The 22,296-nt window shown below is 40.7% G+C and overlaps 1 protein-coding gene across 1 annotated transcript in view; it reads left to right on the forward strand.

Annotated features, from left to right (window-relative positions):
* The first annotated feature begins 8,584 nt into the window (after positions 1–8,584).
* GAP43 (growth associated protein 43) overlaps positions 8,585–22,296 on the forward strand; it is a 79,137-nt gene continuing 65,425 nt past the window's right edge. The window contains exon 1 of the mRNA XM_020804384.3: positions 8,585–8,949. Within this exon, the coding sequence (XP_020660043.1) occupies positions 8,920–8,949 (30 nt within the window). The 5' untranslated portion in view covers positions 8,585–8,919. The remainder of the gene's footprint in view (positions 8,950–22,296) is intronic.

The following is a 22,296-nucleotide window of genomic DNA, read 5'->3' on the forward strand; positions in this document are numbered from 1 at the left end:
CTGGAATACAAGGAGATTAAATCTATCCGTTCTGAAGAAAATCAGCCCTGAGGGCTCACTGGAAGAACAGTTCCTGAAACTGAGGCTCCAGTACTTTGGCCATTTCATGAGAAGAGAAGACTCCCTGGAAAAGACAATGATGTTGGGAAAGTGTGAAGGCAAGAGGAGAAGGGGACGACAGAGGACGAGATGGTTGGACAGTGTCATTGAAGCTACCAACATAAATTTGATCAACTCCGGGAGGCAGTGGAAGACAGGAGGGCTTGGCATGCTCTGGTCCATGGGGTCATGAAGAGTTGGACACAACTTAATGACTAAACAACAACAGCCATCACAGAGTTCTCTCTCTCTCTTAGCGTGCCAGGATGCTGGGTAGAGCAGTGATGCCTCTTTCACTGGCCACTACCTCCCGCCTCCACATGACAGCAATAAGGAGTATACATCTGTGATAAGATATTGACCAGATATTTTATGATCCACACCATGTTGTTATGTGCTATCGAGTGGGAACTGACTTATAGTGACCCTAATAGGGCTTTCAAGATAGGTGAGATATTTAAGGAGCAATTTTACTAGTTCCACACTTCCTATGAGCTTCCATAGCTGAATGAGAATTTGGACCCAGGCTTTATGAGTCCTATCTGTCCTCTATCCACTACACAACACTGGGTATCAAACATACCTTTGAACTTTAGAATGTTTTGGCTGGTACATGGGTGGAAATTGTTCAAATTATAGTAAGCACCATATGGTTCCTTGGAACCATGTTCTGTGTTTGTTGCAACAGATAAGACTGCACAATACAGCCTGTGCTGAAGATGCATGTCTTTGAATGGGTAAAAGCAAAGAGAGAGAAGGCTGGACCTGTCTGGGTTTTCTAGACTGTCCTTTCCATACTCTGAGCTATGCTGACTTTCCTTCAACCTAGACTGGTATTCATTGCAACTTCTGATATGATTTCCCTGCCTTTTCACTTTTCTCTCTTGACTTCCTTTTGTGGATAAGACACAATGTTTTTGTTCCCAAGAGATGCAGCAGCTACAGTTCCCTGTATCCTTATCAATGTACTGAGATGGTTGGACAGTGTCATCCAAGCAACCAACATGAATTTGACCCAACTCCAGGAGGCAGTGGAAGACAGAAGGGCTTGGCGTACTCTGGTCCATGGGGTCTCGAAGAGTCGGACACGACTAAACAACAACAAATCAATGTACTTCTCTGTATAGCTATCTTTCTTATTTTCCTTAAATAGGGAGCCTGGATATGATTTCTTTTGAAAGAGGGAAGAGTGGTCTGCTAGCCATTTCAATATGCAGGTGTTGAATCCACTACTTAGTACATCTACTGCTCGCTCTGTTAACATGTTGGAAAGAAAGTTGATACAAAATTGCTGATAAAAAATCCAAACAACTATTGTATTAATTATCATTTCTGTGAATCCATGAGTCTTGTAAAATTTTTGCTCATTTATTTGCTCAACAGTGTGTGGGCTATCCCACTGTTACTTCCCTTTTATAAATGGTAGACTAATGGAATTACTAGTATTGGCCGAACACAGATGATCCAACCAGGTTTTATGTTCATGTGCTCCCTTTCCATCTCTTTTACCCTCAAGTGTGCAAATTTTCCCCTCCCAACTTTCTAGTTTTTCATTTTTCAACTTTAAGTCCAAGAATATTCTGGCCATTGAGCTTATCAAATAGAGGACTGTGGGAGCTGTCATCTAAAAACTTAATTTCCTCTAGTACCTGTTCATTAAAATTAGAGCTTGCTTGCACTTCCAGTTGAGCAAGGTGCCGTTTGAAGACTTCTGTTTGGAGATCAATTGTGGCTTTCATTAGGGCTCCTGAAAGTCCGAGACCTTTCACTGTACCTTTCTTCAAAAGAACAAACAAAAACAAACCAAAAGAAAGAAGAAAAAGAAAAAGAAAAAGAAAAAAAGGAGGGAGGGAGGAAGGGAGGAGAAGGAAGGGTGCCAACAAGTGTGTGCAGGGGGAAATCTCAAGACTTTGGTGGGTGAAGTGATACTTATACATTTCATGTTTTTAGATTTTTTCTACTTTTAATCTTAATCTATATTCAATTGTTTTTATATGTGATATTTATATATTGTTTTTAAATTTCTTATTTTTCCTGTTGTGTGCTGCCTTGCTATGGGGAGGAAGGCAGCAAATATAAGTAAGTAAGTAAGTAAGTAAGTAAGTAAGTAAGTAAGTAAGTAAGTAAGTAAGTAAGTAAGTAAGTAAGTAAGTAAATAAATAAATAAATAAATAAATAAATAAATAAATAAATAAATAAATAAATAAATAAATAAAATTTACAAAGGCTTTTATTATGGAGGTGTCTTTCTTTCCCCCATCATGTTTTTGAACATACCAATAATATCTTTTTTTTCCATACAATGCCCTGGAAATGATGCTATGTATTTTCTTGATTTTGTCTCACAGACATCAGAAGCTCTCTTTGCAAATCACTCCAAAATATTTTGGACTGCAGCTTATTTTAATGTCACCCATTGGCCATATTGACAGAGAATGATGGGAGCTGTAGTTCAAAAGAATTGGGAAGTGTGGCACAAGGAGGAAGAAGATTTGCTAAATGAATGTAAAGGGACAAAAACAACAAATTGTTCTAATTGAGAAAAAGGCTGGATGTCAACACGGGTTCATCTGTCCTCCTTTTTTTTACTTTATGCCATTGTGGAAGAGTTACAGTAGTGCACAAAGGAGAAATCAAGATAAGCAAATCCATTTAATGTGAAGATTAATGACACATACAGTATAGCAAACAACTGGAATACCAGATAAAGCTTTACTGATGAAAAATGCAGAGAACTTGTATGACTCATTTAAGTCTTTTAATCAACAGGTATCCTTTCACTCCCAGTTAATGGTATTAGTATTTACTCAGGGGATTAGTGGATTTGAAGGCATGACTCAAGGAGAAGTGGACATGTCGGAAAATTCTAAGTATACTTCATCAATGTGCAGAAAGTAATTTCTGTTTCTCTGATGGACTGCCATTTGCAAAAATGAAAGAACTAGAACCAGCCATTGGAAATTCTGCAGAATTAAAGGAAAAATCGACAGAGTTTTTAATTTAGTTTTACCCAAGGTGAAATCAATAGTCTTGTGGTACATTTGCACCACAAACATGCTTGGACTTTGCAATAGGTTACCACAATGGCTCCTCCTAATCCTGTTTCTAATCCTGGAGTTTAATAAGAATAATAAGAATAGTGTGAGGAACATATCCTTCTTTCATGAAACCTAAGGGCTTATCTACACTGGCTCTTTTGGAGTGGGTCAGTGTAGGCTAAATTGGGCCACTTGAGGTCAGACAGAGATGTGATATTCCATCTGGTGAGATCCTCACATCCAAATGACACATTGGTGCTCAAGCAACTGCATTTGGTGCAGCTTCTTCAAACATTGTGAGGTGGTTTAATAAATGAGCCACTGCAGGATATCAGCAAACTGAACATTTTCACTGCTTCTTGGTGGAGGGGCAGGGGAAGTGAAATTTTTTTTGGAAAAGACTCTGGTAGACTATTGCTGAGGTGCTGCATCATTAAATAAGAGAGAACAAACACATCTTTTCTTTGGTTTGTCTGAAGGGCCAATTGACAAATGGCCCACAGTTTCTTGAACCAGTACTTTAGAAGAAGGAGCTCATAAATATGCACATAGGAGTGAACCAAACCATCACTCAAAACAATGGGTGCAAATGCCCATCTAATGCCCTAAATTCTGTCATGTTCCCTGTAAACATCTGGTGAGTATTCAAATGGAAAGGCAACCCCACCATTTGGGAAAAAGAATTGGCACTGCATTTGTGTTGGTCCTTCATCTTCAACTGGGCTCAGCTTCAAACTTAGTAACTTATCTCAGAACCAACTATTGCTTTGCATTTGATCCCAATATTTTTGTATATTTCTGTATATTTATACATATTAGATGTTTTATTTGTGGCTGCTCTTTTGACTGTAATAAAGTTTTATTTATCTATCTTAGTAACAAATTTAGAGGCCCCCTCCTCATTAATCTCTCATCTTTGGAAGCAAGAAAGCACGACCTCTCATTTCAACAGGGAAGAGTAACCAAGAGCAGGAGACAGCTTTTTTCATTTTGAGGCACATTGGCAGCTGGGCTGGCTGGCCCAAGTCCCAAAGTAGAGTATTCAGTTTCCAGCTACACTTGCAGTCATTACTTAAGCTTTTCAGGTATTTCCAAGGTATAATGGCAAAATTCATATGGGCTTTTCCCCCTAGGTGCCGAGGAAGGAATTCCCAGTTCCCTGGGAAAGAAAAAAAATGGCTGCATTCATGCAATCCAATGTCAGGGTTCTTTGGGAATCTTAGTTCATAAGCAGGTGTGAGTAAGCAAAACATAACCTTTTGGTGCCTGACATGTGAACCCAGTGAGAGCTGGCTATCCTGTGACTCTCTCAAGACAAGCAGAAAATGAATCCAGGATTTGATATGAATTTAATTATCTGGCTTGTCAGGAGGAAAATAAGCCACAAAACTAATATCCTGTTAGATCAGATGACAAACTATGATTCTAAACAACATAGTTTAACTCTTCAAGTTCAGCTTATTGATTTATTATTTCAACGTATATACCACCCCATAGTGCAAAACACTCTCTGGGTGCTTGTTGTGACATATGCCACCAGTAAGAAGAGATACCACAGTCCAGAACACAGGTATATGTTGCCCACTGATTTCAATGACCTTATATATAATTATGTTAGATTATGGATAAAATAGCTAGTTTAACTTTGTATTTGGAAAGAAGGATCACTCCAGTTAAAAATCAGATGTGTATAACAGAAGATCTTAGTGACAGATGCAGATTGATTTTTTGGCAAGGGAAGTTGAGAAATATATCTGTGAGAGGAGAGAGATTGACTGGATTTGAACTTTCATTTCAGTAACTCTGAGATAGCTCAGATTCATGAATTTCTTGGCTCAGGTCCATAAATTTCTGCATTTTCAGAGTTAGTCACTCTTCCAAAGCACACATAACGTAATTATGTGCTTTGATTTTTTTTTCTCTGCAACTGTTTAAGATAATGTATTCATGATGAATACATAAATATTTTCATGGATACTTATTCTGGTCACTATTTTTGGATCCCTAGTAGTTTAAAAGGTTACAGAATTATCCTATGCAATGCAAATATGTGCCTTGGCAGTAGTACACTGCATTGGTGTTGATCACTAGGTGAACTAAAAAGATGATGTGATGGGGGGAGAGGGAAGCTAACATAAGTTTTTGACTGCATTGATAGTGCCATGGCTTCTAAAGTAGAATAGTTCCACTTTAGCCTGTGTAAGTCAGGAGTAGAAATGGGCACAAATCAGCGGTTTGGTGTAGTTTGTTTAGTGTCTGAGCAGCTGATCCCTGATCCAGAGTCTCACCTCCTCCAGAGTCTCCTGTTCACTCAGTGACTGCCCTTGCCTTCAAGTGGGCGCCCACCAGAGGGGGCACGGTGAGAAACCACACATCAGCTATTCAGCTGGTAAATGAACCTCAACATACCACTGAACTGCTGGTTTGTGCCCCTCTCTATTCAGGAGTCATATGGAATACTGTGCCCAGATCTGGGTGCCACATTTTAGAGACACAGACAAATTAGAAGAAATACAGGTAGAGAGACAACTCCTGTTGCCCAAGACCATCGCTGTTGCCTTTCCCTTAAGATTTCATTGATGGTCAGAAACAATCAAGATGGCCAGATTTATGGAAAACCAGTTATAAGAAGAAAGGTCAAAGATGTTGTTCTCTGCTGCCCTAGAGTACAAGTCTGGCTCTATCAGGCTTCAGTTGGAAGAAGGTAGATTTTGGTGGGATTGTTTCTGATCATGGGGCGTTCTTGGCAAAGATACTGGAGTGGCTTGCCATTTCCTACTCCAGGTGGATTGCGTTTAGTCGGAACTCTCCACTATGTCCTGTCCGTCTTGGGTATCCCTGCACGGCATAGCCCATAGCTTCTCTGAGTTACTCAAGCCCCTTCGCCACGACAAGGCAGCAGTCCATGAAGGAGTCAGCAGTCCATGAAGGAGTCAGCAGTCCATCCCAAAGAAAGGCAGTGCCAAAGAATGCTCCAACTACCGTACAATTGCACTCATTTCACACGCTAGCAAGGTTATGCTCAAAATCCTCCAAGGTAGGCTTCAGCAGTATGTGGACCGAGAACTCCCAGAAGTACAAGCTGGATTCCGAAGAGGCAGAGGAACTCGAGACCAAATTGCTAACTTGGGCTGGATTATGGAGAAAGCCAGAGAGTTCCAGAAAAATATCTACTTCTGCTTCATTGACTATGCCAAAGCCTTTGACTGTGTGGACCACAGCAAACTATGGCAAGTCCTTAAAGAAATGGGAGTGCCTCACCATCTTATCCATCTCCTAAGAAACCTATATGTGGGACAGGAAGCAACAGTCAGAACTGGTCATGGAACAACTGAGTGGTTCAAAATTGGGAAAGGAGTACGGCAAGGCTGTATACTGTCCCCCAGCTTATTTAACTTATATGCAGAATACATCATGCGGAAGGCTGGACTGGAAGAAACCCAAGCCGGAATTAAGATTGCCGGAAGAAATATCAACAACCTCCGATATGCAGATGATACCACTCTGATGGCAGAAAGTGAGGAGGCATTAAAGAACCTTGTAATGAGAGTGAAAGAGGAGAGTGCAAAAAACGGTCTGAAACTCAACATCAAAAAAACTAAGATCATGGCCACTGGTCCCATCACCTCCTGGCAAATAGAAGGGGAAGATATGGAGGCAGTGTCAAATTTTATCTTCCTGGGCTCCATGATCACTGCAGATGGAGACAGCAGCCCTGAAATTAAAAGACGCCTTCTTCTTGGGAGGAAAGCGATGACAAATCTTGACAGCATCTTGAAAAGCAGAGACATCACATTGCCAACAAAAGTCCGAATAGTCAAAGCTATGGTTTTTCCTGTCGTGATGTATGGAAGTGAGAGCTGGACCATAAAGAAAGCAGACCGCCGAAGAATTGATGCCTTTGAATTGTGGTGCTGGAGGAGGCTATTGAGAATCCCCTGGACTGCAAGGAGAACAAACCTATCAGTTCTAAAGGAAATCAACCCTGACGGCTCACTGGAAGGACAGATCCTGAAGCTGAGGCTCCAGTACTTTGGCCATCTCATGAGAAGAAAAGAGTCCTTGGAAAAAACCCTGATGTTAGGAAGGTGTGACGGCAAGAGGAGAAGGGGACGACCGAGGATGAGATGGCTGGACAGTGTCTGCGAAGCAACCAACATGAACCTGACACAACTCCGGGAGGCAGTAGAAGACAGGAGGGCCTGGCGTGCTCTGGTCCATGGGGTCACGAAGAGTCGGACACGACTAAACGACTAAACACAAACACACAGATTTTGGTGGAATATTAGAAGAAACATCTTAATAGTATGAACAATTTGAAAATGGAGTTCATTGCCAAGACTTGTGGTGGGCTGTCAGTCTTTGAGCAGAAGACTATGATTTGGTGGGAGAGCAGTAAATTTATGCTTGCATTGAGTTGAGCTATATGGCTTATGTTTGATGGGCCTGAATCCCAGAGCAACGTGTGCATTATTATAGCATTATAGTCCACATCTGCTCCAAAATCCATCCTTTTGCATTACACAGGACATATTCTCAGGTGAATGTGTAGCCAGGATTGTATCCTTTCAGCAGGATATCAGTGTCCTTTTGTTTAAACAAATAGAGAAATACCTTTGTGCAGAAATTTGCTTTTATTTTTTCATATCCACATTTCAGAAGAAAAGCAGACTTCTGTCTGTCTTCCCTCTCTTTCTGAACAGTTGGACAGTTCCACTCCTGTGTTAACTAATCATTCTCGTTTTTTGTTTATCTGTATCCTTAGCTGGACGTGTATCTATCTCATCATCACGGCATAAGGAATAGGGGACACGTATTTGCACGCCCTGTGTCTGACGAAGTAGAGTGCGATCCACAAAACCTCACACTGAAATCAATCTGTCAGCTTTTAAAGTGCCGGAAAGGAATATTTTGCAATTTCTCCTTTTCCTTTTCTTCCTTTCACCAGCATGCTGAGAGAGATTTATAGGGCTTCTCAGGAAATTTCTCTCTCTCTCTCTGTGCGTACCGCTTATCTTAAGATTTAATTTTTTCCCTTCTGCGCTATGTTTGTAATACACCCTCTGCCTTCGAAACCGCCTTAAAATCTCTGCTGATGTACGGTAGTGCGTCCTGTTTGCGTGGTGGGAATGGATTCTTCACCTTTCCTATGTCTTTTTTCTCTCTCTCTAGAAGGAGTCCCTCAGAAATACGGCTGTTGTCTCGCAACCCTACCTTGCCACACCCCTCCGACTAATCCCCTCCTGGCCCCACCGCCGGCCGCTTCTCTCCCTCACACCCCCACCCCACCCCACCCCCGGCCGCTTCCTCCCAGCAATTTTCTGTATAGTGGGAAAGTCGCCGCGTAATTGGGTCCAGATTGGATAGGTTTAAATATTCATGAGGCTGGCAACGGCCTGCGAGGGGGTGGCGGCTGCCTTGATGGTGGTGGTGGTGGTGATGGTGGTGGGGTGGGGGTGGGGGGAGGGGGAAGGGACTACTAGTCAGTCACTGAGAGCTGCCCGTGAACAATTCTGGGAAAGAGAGAGAGAGAGGGAGCGAGCTAGCGAGAGAGAGCATGTGAGATGAGCAATAACTGTGGACCTTACAGTTGCTGCTAACTGCCCTGGTGTGTGTGCGAGAAGGAGGGAGAGAGAGAGAGAGAGAGAGAGAGAGAGAAGGAGGGAGGGGAAGAGTGGAGAGGGTGGGGGGAGAGATAAGAGAGAGAGAGGGAGAGAGGAGGAAAAAGGAGAGAGGAGGAAGGAAGGAAGGAACAACAAGGAAGAAAGGGGACAATACAATCATGCTGTGCTGTATGAGAAGAACAAAACAGGTAGAGCTGGAGATTTTATACTTCTTTCTGCGTATTTTAGAGCTGTATATCTGTGGGCAGAAGAGGAAAGAAGATTTGGGGGTTCCCCCCCCCCAAACCCAACTGCGGTCTCTTTCGCGATTCTTTTTAGCATCTTCTCCTTCTCATGGAAAGCTCAGCTCACTCGCTCCTTCCATGAATGCAATGGGGTGTGTGTGTGAGAGTGTGTGTTGAGGGGGGGGCGCTGCCTGTGGAGTCGGCGGGTGGGTGTGGGGAAGCTGGCTGGTGATCGGAATTAGTGGGAGACAAGGGGAGGCCCCCCTCCTCCTTAGATGCACACCTTGTTGGAGGGGGGGGGATGCTGTGTGAAGAAGCTGTGTTGCACAGGATTGTCTCCTGGATTTTGAGGGTGTGGATTTGAAATGGAGGAGGGCGAGAGAACCGGTTCTGCCTTTGAGAAGGGTGGGGGCAATTCCCTTCATAACCCCACCAAGACCCCAAGTGAATTCTGATCGATAGCTATAAGGATGCCTTCTGTTTGTGATTATTCACTTTGGTAGAGATTTACAAAGCTTGAAAGATGGGTTGATTTTCCCCTCATTTAGAGCCATTTGAAAGCGGAGAGATCTATTCTTTATTTTCTTTGAAAGAGACGTTTTATGAAATGGTACATAAATTAGCTTCTAGTAGAGGTTTGGGTACGCTTGTGGGGGGGGGAGAGACAGGTTGGGGTTCCCCCTTCTGCAGTCCCTTTCGCAGCTGGAAGGCTTGGAGGACTGTGGACCAGCTGGTACAGAGTCTGAGGACCACGCCTCTGTCAGCTCTGAGCTCCGATGGGATGGCAAACACAGAGCAGGAGGAACTTGGTGGAAACCAGCTAATTTCCTGTTGGCCCCATATGTTTGATTTAAATGAGGGAGAGGGGTTCTCATAAGGTTGAGGAGGCATCTTACTCTCAGCATATATTTTTTTATAAAAAGGGACAAGTCAGGATAGAAATTTTGTATGGGGGTGGGGATGTCCTCAGATAGACTCCTGCTTCTCACCCCCTCCCACACACCTTTTACGTTAAACTCCTTCTTTTGAGACTGGTCATTCTGTTCCAAATCTTCCTTTGTAAAAAGAGACATGGATTTACCTTATTGTATGTGGAGTAGCTTCTGGTTTCTTGACACTGGAAGAGGATTTTGGCCTTTGATGTCTGTGAAAGGCTTTTGTGTAATGCATAGGTGAAAGACCTTTTCTGAAAGGGCAATTTCAACAGAATTTTTTGTAGCACCGGTGTCTGCTGCTTTCTGGTATACCAGATATAGCATACCATAATGCAGTATTTTGGGGAAAGGAGACAAAAAGCAAACCTGCGGTCACTGGAATAATTACTTCAGAAGTAAATGCGTTGCTGAGCCAACGTATGTGTTGGGAAGGTGATCCAGAGGATCACTAGGGTGGGGCTGGTAAGGGGGAAACCCCATTTTCATGAGCATCAATTCCCCATCCGTATTTCAGACATTCTCCCGTTTGTGGTACATTCAATAAAACCTGAAGCAGAGTATGCACAGAACATGTTGCTGTCAGCCAATAGCACATATTCAGTGTCTGTATATCACATTAAGAGAGGAGGAGTAGGAGGAGGAAGAGGAGGAAGGCAGACAGAAAGGCATAGTAGCATGTGGAGAGTCTGAGCATATTTTCTTATGATGTAAAAGCCTTTGAAGGTTTTTGTGAGTGATAGGCTTTGGAAGCCATGTTCCCATCTTTTCGAAGATGAGGTGTAGAACACATGGCAAACACTCTGTGCACCACACACTTTACGATTTTCGACTTCTAGAAAACACTTTTCCTAGATTTTATACCTGTGTTAACTGATCTGTGGCAAATCAGCTGCTGTATATAAAATTCCAGTTGCTGGCATACTCACCAGCCACACCCCTTTACATCCCCCCACCACAGAGTGCACTGCCATACATGCAAGCAGATACAGTATCAGCAATCTCACCCATCTCAATATACTTAGTGTACAATTCAATGCACATTCCTTTGCAGACACAAAGAAAAAAAAAGCCTAATGCATGTGCATTTAAATACACATAGACACAACATAACTGCATAGTGGTGCACACAGGTGCACTCTGTCTATTTCTCCCACACACCTCTAGCTGGACACACCCACATATATGCATTCCCCTTCATACTCTTACAGCAGTGCTGCAGCCTCTCTCATGCACTCTCTCTTCCATCCACTAGCAGATCACATTCATAAAATATGGTGTGGCGTGAAAAGTTGGAACTTATTCTGTAAAACTCATAATTGTAAAAAGGAACTCCACCTCCTCCCGTGCTTGCTTCTTTCCCTTCCAAACGTGTTATCATTCAGAAAATGAAAACCAAATAGGAACAATGCTAACAAATGACTATGATCTGAAGTGGGTGTTTCCAAATTATAAGGAGGTTTCCTTCCTGCGTGGGGAATTCTTCCATGTAAAGTATGTTTGAATTTCAGCAGAAAGATAAATAGTGTGAGCAGGAGGAATCTTAAGTACTGTACATATATATGTGTCTTTGCATGCATCTGTATTGGTCATGTGTTTTTGAACATGTTCATGTTATCTTATATGGGGTATCTTAGAAGGATAGATGCAGAATAATATAAAATAAAATCATTTTAAACCCATGGATTGTTTATCCTGTTATCTTTTGGAAATTGTTATCTGGAGTTTGTGTCTTTAATCAGAATGCACAGAACAAAACATTATACTTTGCTGACCTTTCAGAGGCACTATCCGGATTTTTTAAAAATATGCCCATAGCTATAAGTATGATGTCTTTAAAAACACAAACCCAGATTCCCAAGAGGAAAAAAAAGAGGTTAAATGCATGAAGATGTTGAAAAAGAATCCTAAACTTTATACTATACTCAGTACTTGGAAAACATGCTCTAGACTAGCTATATTTTATGTTGAAGCAACAGCTATGCGTTTCCTGTATTGTGCTGTGTATTGGAGCAGACTAGTAGTATGGGGTGAATGCTCAATAAAGGACTGACTGAGTGATGAAATGGAAATCAACATTTCCCACTTGTAGGTGAGATGATCCTTGTCTTCTTCTGTAGTTCCTTGATTCCGTATACTAGTGCTTGAGAGAAAGAGAGGTTTGATCCGTGCCACACCCATGAGATCAAAGGAAGAGGAGGGGTACACGGAGGAGGTGGATGAAGAAGAGAGAGCGCCTGCATTTCTTTCCTCTTCCACATGAGCAGCATGGATAAGTAGGGCTGTATATACGAGATACTGTTTCATGCAACTGGAGAGGATGTTAGGGACCATTTCAATAATTATGAGAAATATAACACTTTTTAACATCAGGAAAACAGAAAGGTAGAGGGGGAGGTGGAAAAAATAGAGGAATAAGTATCAGTAAGAATATTTATTGCTTAAGGATATCACTAATCTCATTGAACATATTTTGATCGTACTGCATAATGCAGAGGTAGCAAAATTGCTTGGCATGTTGGTACCTTTAATTACTGAGGAGAAGATGAAACAATTTTCCTTCTTACAGTGGGTAAAGATCAAGATCTGAGGCTTATATATGGGTACACCGTGATACACCAACAACTTGACTATTATGCCTATAGAAATGTTATCACTTCGTATTCAACATAGATCACAACTGGAGTTCATTATTCAGAGAGGCATGTCATGTGTTTTCTCATAACTTTTACTTTCAACATATGAGATTTGGGTGTTGACAATTTTTCTTTCTTTCTTTTTTTAGGGTTCTATGTTCCTTCCATAACTATTGAATCTGGGAATAACTAACAAACCAAATGTCTACACAGAAATATTCACTCTCAGTTCTCTCTCTCTCCTTCCCTGCAATTTTCTGAACTCCTAGGTTATTACAGAAATGGGTTTTTCATAAACCAGTAGTGTATGCTATTTCCCATTGTGTATATGGTGTTCCCATGGGGTTAATTGAAAGCAGGCCTTCCATAAAGTAAAAGGCAACCAATACTGTTAGTGGAAAATGTTATTCTTTCTTTAACAGAACAAAATTTTGATCTGCATTTGTTGGGGAATAAGTGCCCATGACAGAATTTTAAGGTTTCTCAAGAAACACATATGTACATCTACATGTTTCAGACGTCTAGACCGAGCAAATATTTGTGTATAAAGCAGTACTTCAAATAGAGAGAAAACCTTATCTTGCCTGTTATTGGAAAGATATCCAAAATGCACAGTTCTCATACCACCTGTTCATAAGTGAGAATATGAGTTAGTCCCACATAGAGATGTGCATACCCCAAGGTTGTCCTCCTGTGGAAGCTTGAGATGATGTGATTCTCCTAACGGCAATGGTCACAGATTATGAGTTCAGAGTACAATCCCTTGGCTGCAGAGGTGTTGGGTTTTTTCCCCACACCAGGCCTGTGGAGTGAAAAGTCTCTCCATCATCTAGTATACAAAAACACAGCTTTTCCAGGATCTCTGATTACTGGTTATATACTTCCAAACTGAATCTCTGGGGTGGATGGTCTGTTTTCCCTGTACTGAAGAATGGGGTGACCAAAAGGCTTTCCTTATCCCTTACTTTCGTTCTAAAGATGGGAATTTAATATATACAAGGCTTATTTTCTGAGTCATGCAGTGGGCATATGTATAACCTGCAGGTTCCAAATATATCACACTGTGAGGATGTTTGCAGCTTGGGTACCAGCATCCTGCTCCATGGTGTGATGTTTATCGCAGATCATGAGCTTATTTTGTCTCATGGCCTTGGAGGCATAAATGATCAAAGGCCTTGTGTTTGGGGTCCCCTCCCCATCTGTGACTTTATCAACTGCAGCTCTTTCCTGCTGCTGTGGCTTAGTTGTGTGTCAACTGATAATTTTTGGCAAACTACATCGAATGGGTTCAGAAACTGCTTTAGGCTGTACACTTCCAGACAAGGATGTCACATTGCACATCTGCTAGCTTCTCCCATATTCCTTTAGAGACTTAACTTTCAGGACACTCCCTGCCCCCCCAGTTCTTGGGACTCTCATTAATTTTAAGTATTAATAATGACATGGATACAGGGCTCTTGGCATTTTGGAAAGAAGAGGCATGTCTGTCTTTTGCTGTAGTGTAGAGTTCTGATGAAAGGCCTTTCATGTTAAGAAAAATAGGTGAACATGTTCATGCCTGTGGATTCCAATGCAGACAACAACAACAACCCCACTATGAATTGATGTCATCCCAGGATACACAATCATCACAACAAATGACTCAAACAATTCCAAGGTTACTTTCCAAATCTTTGCTAATGGTTCTGTTGGATGGCACTAGTATGGAAATGAACCATGCAACCAGGGTAGCCAACAAAGAAAACCAGTGTAGTTTATTTATTAGAGTTGAACTGGGATTTCATTGAAGATCTAATCTCAATTGAGCCCTGAAATTCACTGGATTACCATGAGCCTGCATGATTTGTCTCCCAGGGTGTCTGGGAAGATAAAGGAGAAAAGCCATGTATACTGCCTTAAGCTTGTTGGAGGGAAGGAAAAGTAGACACAGAGACAATAAATATATAAGAAACAACTTAATCTTGCTACTGCAGCATTTAGCCCAACGATACAAGAATTCTGCTAGGGCTCCTGTGTCAGGCACAACCTGCAATGGGCTTCACTTACCATGTTTCTGTAGTCAGTGATGTACTTCAGCAGATGGAAGAAACAGCCTGAGACAACATTTGTCACAGCAGAGATGCATGAATACAAAACAGTTGCTTTGGAACAAAATGGGAGTTAGTTCTTTTCTGGGACATTCAACAGCCAAAACTTTGGATCATCCGAAAGCTACATGTGCTCTGTGTCAGAAACTATAAAAGTGAAGAGAAAATCTGAGAGATTATAACCGAAAGGAATTTATTCATATTCACATTCAAACATAAAGAAAACATTTCTCCATAGTGCTGATGCTAAAGTACAAGCAATGAGCCCAACAGAATGGTGGGAGCTAATCACATTGATACTGTGTAGATAGTGCTCTGCCAGCTGATGGTGCAATGACCAGGTGTAGTTTCATGAGATAAGCTCTAACCATACAGAATAGCATAAAAAGAAAGCAATGTCATGTGAATCATGCAACCTTATGGACAAGGCCAATTCTCATCCATCTTAATCCTGGATGGGTTCTAGTCAAGAGGAAAAGACTAATGTGACCTGCTCTTTTCCACAAATAACCCCTAGCTATATAGAACTACTCCATGGGGGAGCATCTCCCATGCCACTCCTGCTGTAAGAGATGGAATTCACTTCCTTTGGATCTGATAATAATACTTCCACATTCAAAAGGATTAAACAAAGTTTCTCATGTCAGAAGCCCAGTGATTAGTACTGTAAAGATGGTCAGCCCGCTGCTCTATGGATGTTCCTGAACTTTGTAGTACCTGGACATGAATTGAAAACACTATTAGCCCCTGTTTTCCCTTTATTTTATACTGTAATTTAACTCAGTCAACTGAGAATAATGAACTATGTAAATCATTATCAATTGTTACTACTAAAAAAGCAAGATGCACCTTGCAGTTGTAGCACATTCATACTGGTGGCTGGATTTACACTGAGCTTGGGTTTTTCTTCTTGTCAGTCTGTTTTTATGAATCTGAAATGATACTTCTGTGTGTCACATGGGGATTCTGAGTGTTCATTTATTAAACATTTGCATAACTATGTTGAATTCTCAGTTGCAAGGTCATTCATGGTTTTGCTGAGAGTCTTTTGTGATGGGTAAAAAGCCCACAATTTTGCTACTTGGCAATTTACAAAAACATTAATTACTGGATATAGCTTGTTGCCAGACAAGGGGCATCCTTCTTGGATGTACTGAGGAAGATAAAAAAGAGAAAGAAAAAGAGTAGGGCTAGGTGGTGCTGTGGATAAGAAAAAGAAAATCTGTAAACTGAAAGGATGAAATTAGAAGCAAGAGCAGGTTCTTCTGCTTAGCATATGCTTGAATTTTCCATCCCACAGATTGACTTTAATGCTTGCAGAGTGTTCTGTTTTTCACTGAATGTAGATGTCTATATTATTGTAATTGTAGCTATTACTACCGGTGCTGTTACTGCTGCTGCTGCTGCTGCTGCTGCTGCTGCTGCTACTGCTACTACTACTACTACTACTACTACTACTACTACTACTACTACTGTTTAGTTACAATGAAAACAACAAAGAGTTTCTTGGTGCCTTAAGCACCTATTAAAATATTGTGGCATATTTTTCTTTCTTTCTTTCTTTCTTTCTTTCTTTCTTTCTTTCTTTCTTTCTTTCTTTCTTTCTTTCTTTCTTTCTTTCTTTCTTTCTTTCCTTCTTTCCTTCTTTCCTTCTTTCTTTCTTTCTTTCTTTCTTTCTTTCTTTCTTTCTTTCTTTCTTTCTTTCTTTCTTTCTTTCTTTCTTTCTTTCTCTCTCTCTCTCTCTCTCCTCCCTCCCTCCCCTCTCTCCTTCCTTCCTTCCTTCCTTCCTTCCTTCCTTCCTTCCTTCCTTCCTTCCTTCCTTCCTTCCTTCCTTCCTTCCTTCCTTCCTTCCTTCCTTCCTTCCTTGTTTATTTGTACATTATTAACTGATTCCTCAATCTTCTGTTGTCTTAGACACAGCCTTTTGTACATATTCAAACTAGAAGACTAGCAGAGTCCAATACAGATTTAACCGATAATACCCATGAGATGTGTCAGTGATCTCTACTGTGGCTCCCACTTACAATTCTGTGCACTTCCATCCTAACTCACACATCAAATGAAAGCCAAAATGCAATATCCTATTGACAGTTCTTCTCATCATAATCCCATGCATTGGGGGGGGGATACATGGGTGGGAAAGATCAGAGACAATAAATCTTTGTCAAAAGCAGCAGCACACATATTTTTGGGGGGTGGGAGTACCAGAGAGGTTGTTGCAAGTGTTTTTTTTTTGTAGTCTTATTTGCTCCAGAATGCACTACATCCAGTTTATAATACAGTTTCCATGCTGTTAGACTCTGACTCATTTCTGCCTCATTTTGTCATTTTCAGAAATTCATCCTTCTCATTCATGATAATGCACATACCCATTCACTTATGTGGAAAAATAACTTTAGGAACATGTTGATTGTTTTTAGTGCAATGAAGGTTTTGTTCTTTTTGATAACATCAATACTAACACCTCTTCTAACTCTTCACTTCCTCATGTAAACCAATCCATTCTGTTTCCGATTGTTTTTCCATATATGTGATTGACATGTTTGGATCACCAAGTGTTCCTGTAGACCATGTTCATATTTCTCAGTGAGCACGTTCTCATGCCTTCTCTCTTTCTGCACTTGGTTCTTTTATGGCCTGCATCTTTTAATAACCCCCTTTATTTGTTCTTTCTAGTAAAATTATAGATTGGGTTATATCTACAAACAAGACATTGTGCCAAGGGTTTCATTTTGCTTTGCTTGCATATATTTATGCTAACAAGCTTGGAGGAATATCATGTTATCTATGACATGTACACAGGTATCAGGAACAAGTATGAAATGGTGGTCTCTAGGTTGCAGAGTTGGTTGCAGATGAAAACAGGCTATCTTGAGCCAAAACAATGTTCCCTGATGATTGAGTGGCAAGCCTTTTCCCTGTGTTTTTATGTTATCTGTTAAAAGCAACAATGTCCTGTGAAAATGAATTATATAGGTTAATTACAAGTTCTGAGAAGATGTCATTCCTTTTGTTTGTCTTACATTTATGGTGTTTGGCCTTGGGGCTATTTTATTTTAAGAGTATTCCCTCTTATTTACTCTTTTCACACCAATCATGTTTTTCTAAAACCTCTATTTTGCTATTTTTCAGTGACCGTGCCCTCCAGCTGTTTCTATCCCTGACCTATTTTATTCGCTCTTAAGGAATATATGAAACTAAGAAATATGATATTGGTAATAAAAGATGGTCATACTGACCAATGCCTTCTTTCTTAGTCTGTAGTGGTCATTGACTGACCATTGCAAATGGATTACAAGATTAGTTGGTTCATTATTCTTGTCCAGCAAGGCTGTTTTTAATTTCTCATGAATGTTGTGGTACAAATTATAAGAAAATGATTAAAGCAGCAACCATATCAGAACCTCCCTTCCACTTACCAGTTGGCCACACCCTACTATAATTGTTGCCTTGACACTAAATTTTGGTGGTGAAGTTGTGACAAAAACATGCACTCTTCTTTTAAACAAGGTGAACAGGATACACCTAGATTATTCTCTTTATTCATTCCCATCATATACAAGATTGAAACTACCTTTGTATTGAAAAATGTCATAGGCATTTGTTAAATCACCCCAATTCCATCTTCAAATGCTGAGATGGAATTGGGAAAAAAGAGATGAAAAGTTTTTGCTTTAAAAAAGGTGATAAAGAAAAAAAATGTCTACCGTTCTTAAAGAGAAAGTAATAGGACAAAATATGCAGAATCTTTGTAATGTGTAAAGAAACCATTACTTCTATAAATCCCCAGATTAATACAGGCATACTTCTGTTTGAGATACCATTACCATTCTAAAACTCCAGGTTAATTCAGACAAATTTCTGTCAGAGCTTCTGTCTGTTTGGCTGGCTCATATCACAGAATCATAGGGACACAGAGTTGGAAGAGACCATAGGGGCCATCGGGTCCAAACCCTTGTCATGCAGGAACTCCATCAAAACACTCCCGACAGATGGCCATCCAGGCTTTTCTTTAAAACCTCCAAAGAAGGAGACTCCACCACACTCCGAGGCAGCATAGTCCATTGCCGACTAGCTCTGTCAGGAAGTTTTTCCTGAGATTCAGGTGGAATCTCTTTTCCTGGAGTTTGAAACCAGTGCTCCTTGTCCTGGTGTCTGGAGCCATGGAAAACAAGCCTGTCCAATCCTCGACATGACATCCCTTCAAATATTTAAAAATGGCTATCATGTCCCCTCTTAACCTTCTTTTTATAAGACTAAACATTCCCAGCTCCCTAGCAACTCCTCATAGGACATGGCCTCCAGACCCTTGCCAGACCCTTGACCATTTTGGTCACCCTCCTCTGGACATGTTCCAGGTTGTTAACATCGATCTTGAATTGAGGTGCCCAGAACTGGACACAGTAATCCAGATGAGGTCTGACCAAAGCAAAATAGAGTGGTACTATCACTTCCCTTGATCTAGACACTATAGTCCTATTGATGCAACGGAGAAGTGCATTGGCTTTCTTGGTAGCCGCATCACACTGCTGACTCATGTTCAGTTTGTGGTCTACCAAGACTCCTAGATCTCTTTCACAGGTACTGTTGTCTAGCCAGGTGTCTTCCATCCTGTATCTGTGCAGTTAATTTTTTCTGCCTAGGTGTAGGTCCTTACATTTCTCCCTGTTGAAATTAATTTTGTTAGTTTTGGCCCAAGACTCTAATCTGTCAAGGTCATTTTAAATTTTAATCCTGTCCCATACATCCACACTGTATGATATTCCTAAGAACAGTAATTTTGAGCTCAGCAACATTGGCTGAAATCCTGTTTGTGTAGCTTGCTGTAGCTTATTGAAAAAGTGCAGAGTGCATCTTGATTGTTCAATTGGGAATGTAACCAGGTCCATGGCTGAGACACATGCCAGCATTTTGTCATGGCACATCACACAAACTTGACACAAACTTCAACAGATTTCTGTCCAGTCTGTCCAAGGAGAGTAAAATGATCACCCACTATTTTCTTAAAGGGATTAAAATCTTTATATCTAGCTTTGATTCTGAGTCTTTACCTTAAAGTTAGTCCTATTTTCCCAGTGTAAATGGCTGACTGACATATGCATGAAATCAAGTACAGTACATCACAGTGGCAGACATGTAGGCACAAGTGCCATAAATTGTACCATTAGATCTCCATGTGATGTTATTTAGATTGCTCAGAAGGCAAGGTTACCGGTTATGTCTCTTAAAAAGTCTTTTGCAATTTTCATGACTGAGATGGGAGGTACTTGTTACCAAGTAGTAGCATTTACAGGTTAGGCGATTGTCTGTAATCCAGAGAAATATTGCATATTGCAGAATACTGTGACTGAGTGACCTGTGAATCTGCTCACTCCTTTGGCAGGTGATAACCATTGATGGATACCTTCAAACTACCTGTTCCTCCTCCTCATTGCCTTTACCAGATCTTGGCTGAACTACTGTTCAAGGAGAGGTCCGATCTTCATAAGCTTGGAAACATGGGCTATATTCAATGGTGGACTTCTGTTCACACAACAGGGTGATCAGGCACTGCTTATCAAATTTGCAAATGAAATTGAACTGGGATAGACAGCTAATATATTAGAAGAAAGAACCAAGATTCAAGACAACGAAACAAATGGTCCAAAACAAATAAATGAGTTTCAACAGGGAAAGTGTAAAGTTGTACATTTAGGCAGGAAAAAGATACATGATTATAAGAAGTGAAAGCTGGCTTGCCAGGAGTATGTGTGAAAAGGATCTAGGCATTTTAATGGATAACAAGCTTAGTGTGAGTCAACAGTAGTGGGATGGCAAAAAGAAAGAAAAGAAAAGAAAAGAAAAGAAAAAAATGCAATACTAGGAAGCATCAATAGATGTATAGTGCCCATGTGACTGGACTAAGAGTACAAGTTTATTCTTTGATCAGATATCACCTGCAATGCTGTGTCCAGCTCAGAGCATCACAGTTGAAGAAGGATATTGACGAACTGGAATGTGACTAGAGGAGGGTCAGGAGGATGAGAAAATTTGTGGAAATCCTACCAGAAATAGCAGAGCAAGATGTATATGTTTAGCCTGGAGAAGGGAAGACTCAGAGAGGATATGATAGCCATCTTCAGATATTTGAGGGCTGTCACATGGAAGATAAAATCAGATTTGTTTTTTGTAGTTCTAGAGGGTAAGTAAGACCCAATGTAATGGATCCAAATTAAGATTATAAAATTTTCTGGATCATGTTTTCAGCAAACAAGAAGACCTGCAGAGGAAAAAGACAGAAAATCTCAACTCATCTGTGAGGATCAAATTGGATTTAGATGATGGCCGTTGTAACTGATATGCGATACTGCCCATGGAAGATAGCACATGTTTTTCCTGTATGTCAGCATGTGTGTGGTGCATCCTGAGAATGAAAGGGTAACCTCTCAGTGAGATAAAGTGACTTTTCTGTAATTTTGCCTCAAAACTAGCCAGCCATATGGTCCCATGAAGCACACAAATGGTTGTTAGAGTCAGCCTCTTTTTAAAATCATAATTACTCTAAATTTTCCATTTTGTAATGGAAACATTTATATCACTGTAGGTTCTTTATATCTAGAGAATATTTGACCTACCTAGTCCTACCATCTCCAATTTTATGTTGTCCATTGGCAACGCAAATGGTATCTAAGGCCATTACACAACTCTATTTGTTGTAATCATTTGATAATATGGGACACTAATATACATTACAGTGTTCATAGAGGAAAATGTTTATGAAGCCGTAAGCAGAAATGAAAGTTATTATTCTTTGCTGATGGCCTCTTTATATCTCAGTAGCTATTTACTATATTTATAGCTCTGTCCAAACTAATTTGGCAGTTGGGCAAAATTATCTCTCTACAATAGAGGTGGAAACAACCAGAGTCTACGATGTGCATCAGTCCAATCCCATTCCTTGCTGCTTTACTGCTCAAGATGCTTAACCTTTCCTTTGTGCTTCCATCTTGCCCTCACCCAGCCGAAAACAACAACAACAACACAACCTCTTATGACTATTTGCATCCTGGGGAAACAGTGTGAGAAGGAACATGCAGTCCTTTGACTAAAGTAGAGAGATGCTCCAACAAAGATTGACAACCTAGACATGATTGTATTTAAGCCACACCTCTGCCCACCTACCTGGCTATATTACTTAAGTATAGTAAGACAGCATCATTCTCAGAGAATATTGGGTTAAGTCTTAAGCAAAGTAGGATTTGTTGTATCAGAAAGCTCTGTTATCGGTCTTCTTCTCCTTTCTTATCATATATGCTAGGTGATCCTGCGGAAGGCTCTGAAACAGGACTACTCAGGAACAAATCTGGGGTTTCGGCATAGCTGGTGCACTCTGAAGATATACAGAAAAGTATTACTTTTGATGTATTCACGAAGGCTTTCACGGCCGGGATCTAATGATTGTTGTAGGTTTTTCGGGCTCTTTGCCCGTGTTCTGAAGTTTGTTCTTCCTAACGTTTCGCCAGTTTCTGGGGCTGGCATCTTCAGAGGACAACTATTACTTTTTAAATTGAAGTGGGATGTGTGTCAAAAAGTGAACTAGGGAGGATGGGTCATGTTTATGGCTGTCCAAGAGTCATGAAATATTGAGGGTAGTCGAGCATTAGTTGAATGCAAAAG

Source organism: Pogona vitticeps, chromosome 3 (assembly GCF_051106095.1).
Source record: "Pogona vitticeps strain Pit_001003342236 chromosome 3, PviZW2.1, whole genome shotgun sequence".
Taxonomy (NCBI): Eukaryota; Metazoa; Chordata; class Lepidosauria; order Squamata; family Agamidae; genus Pogona; species Pogona vitticeps.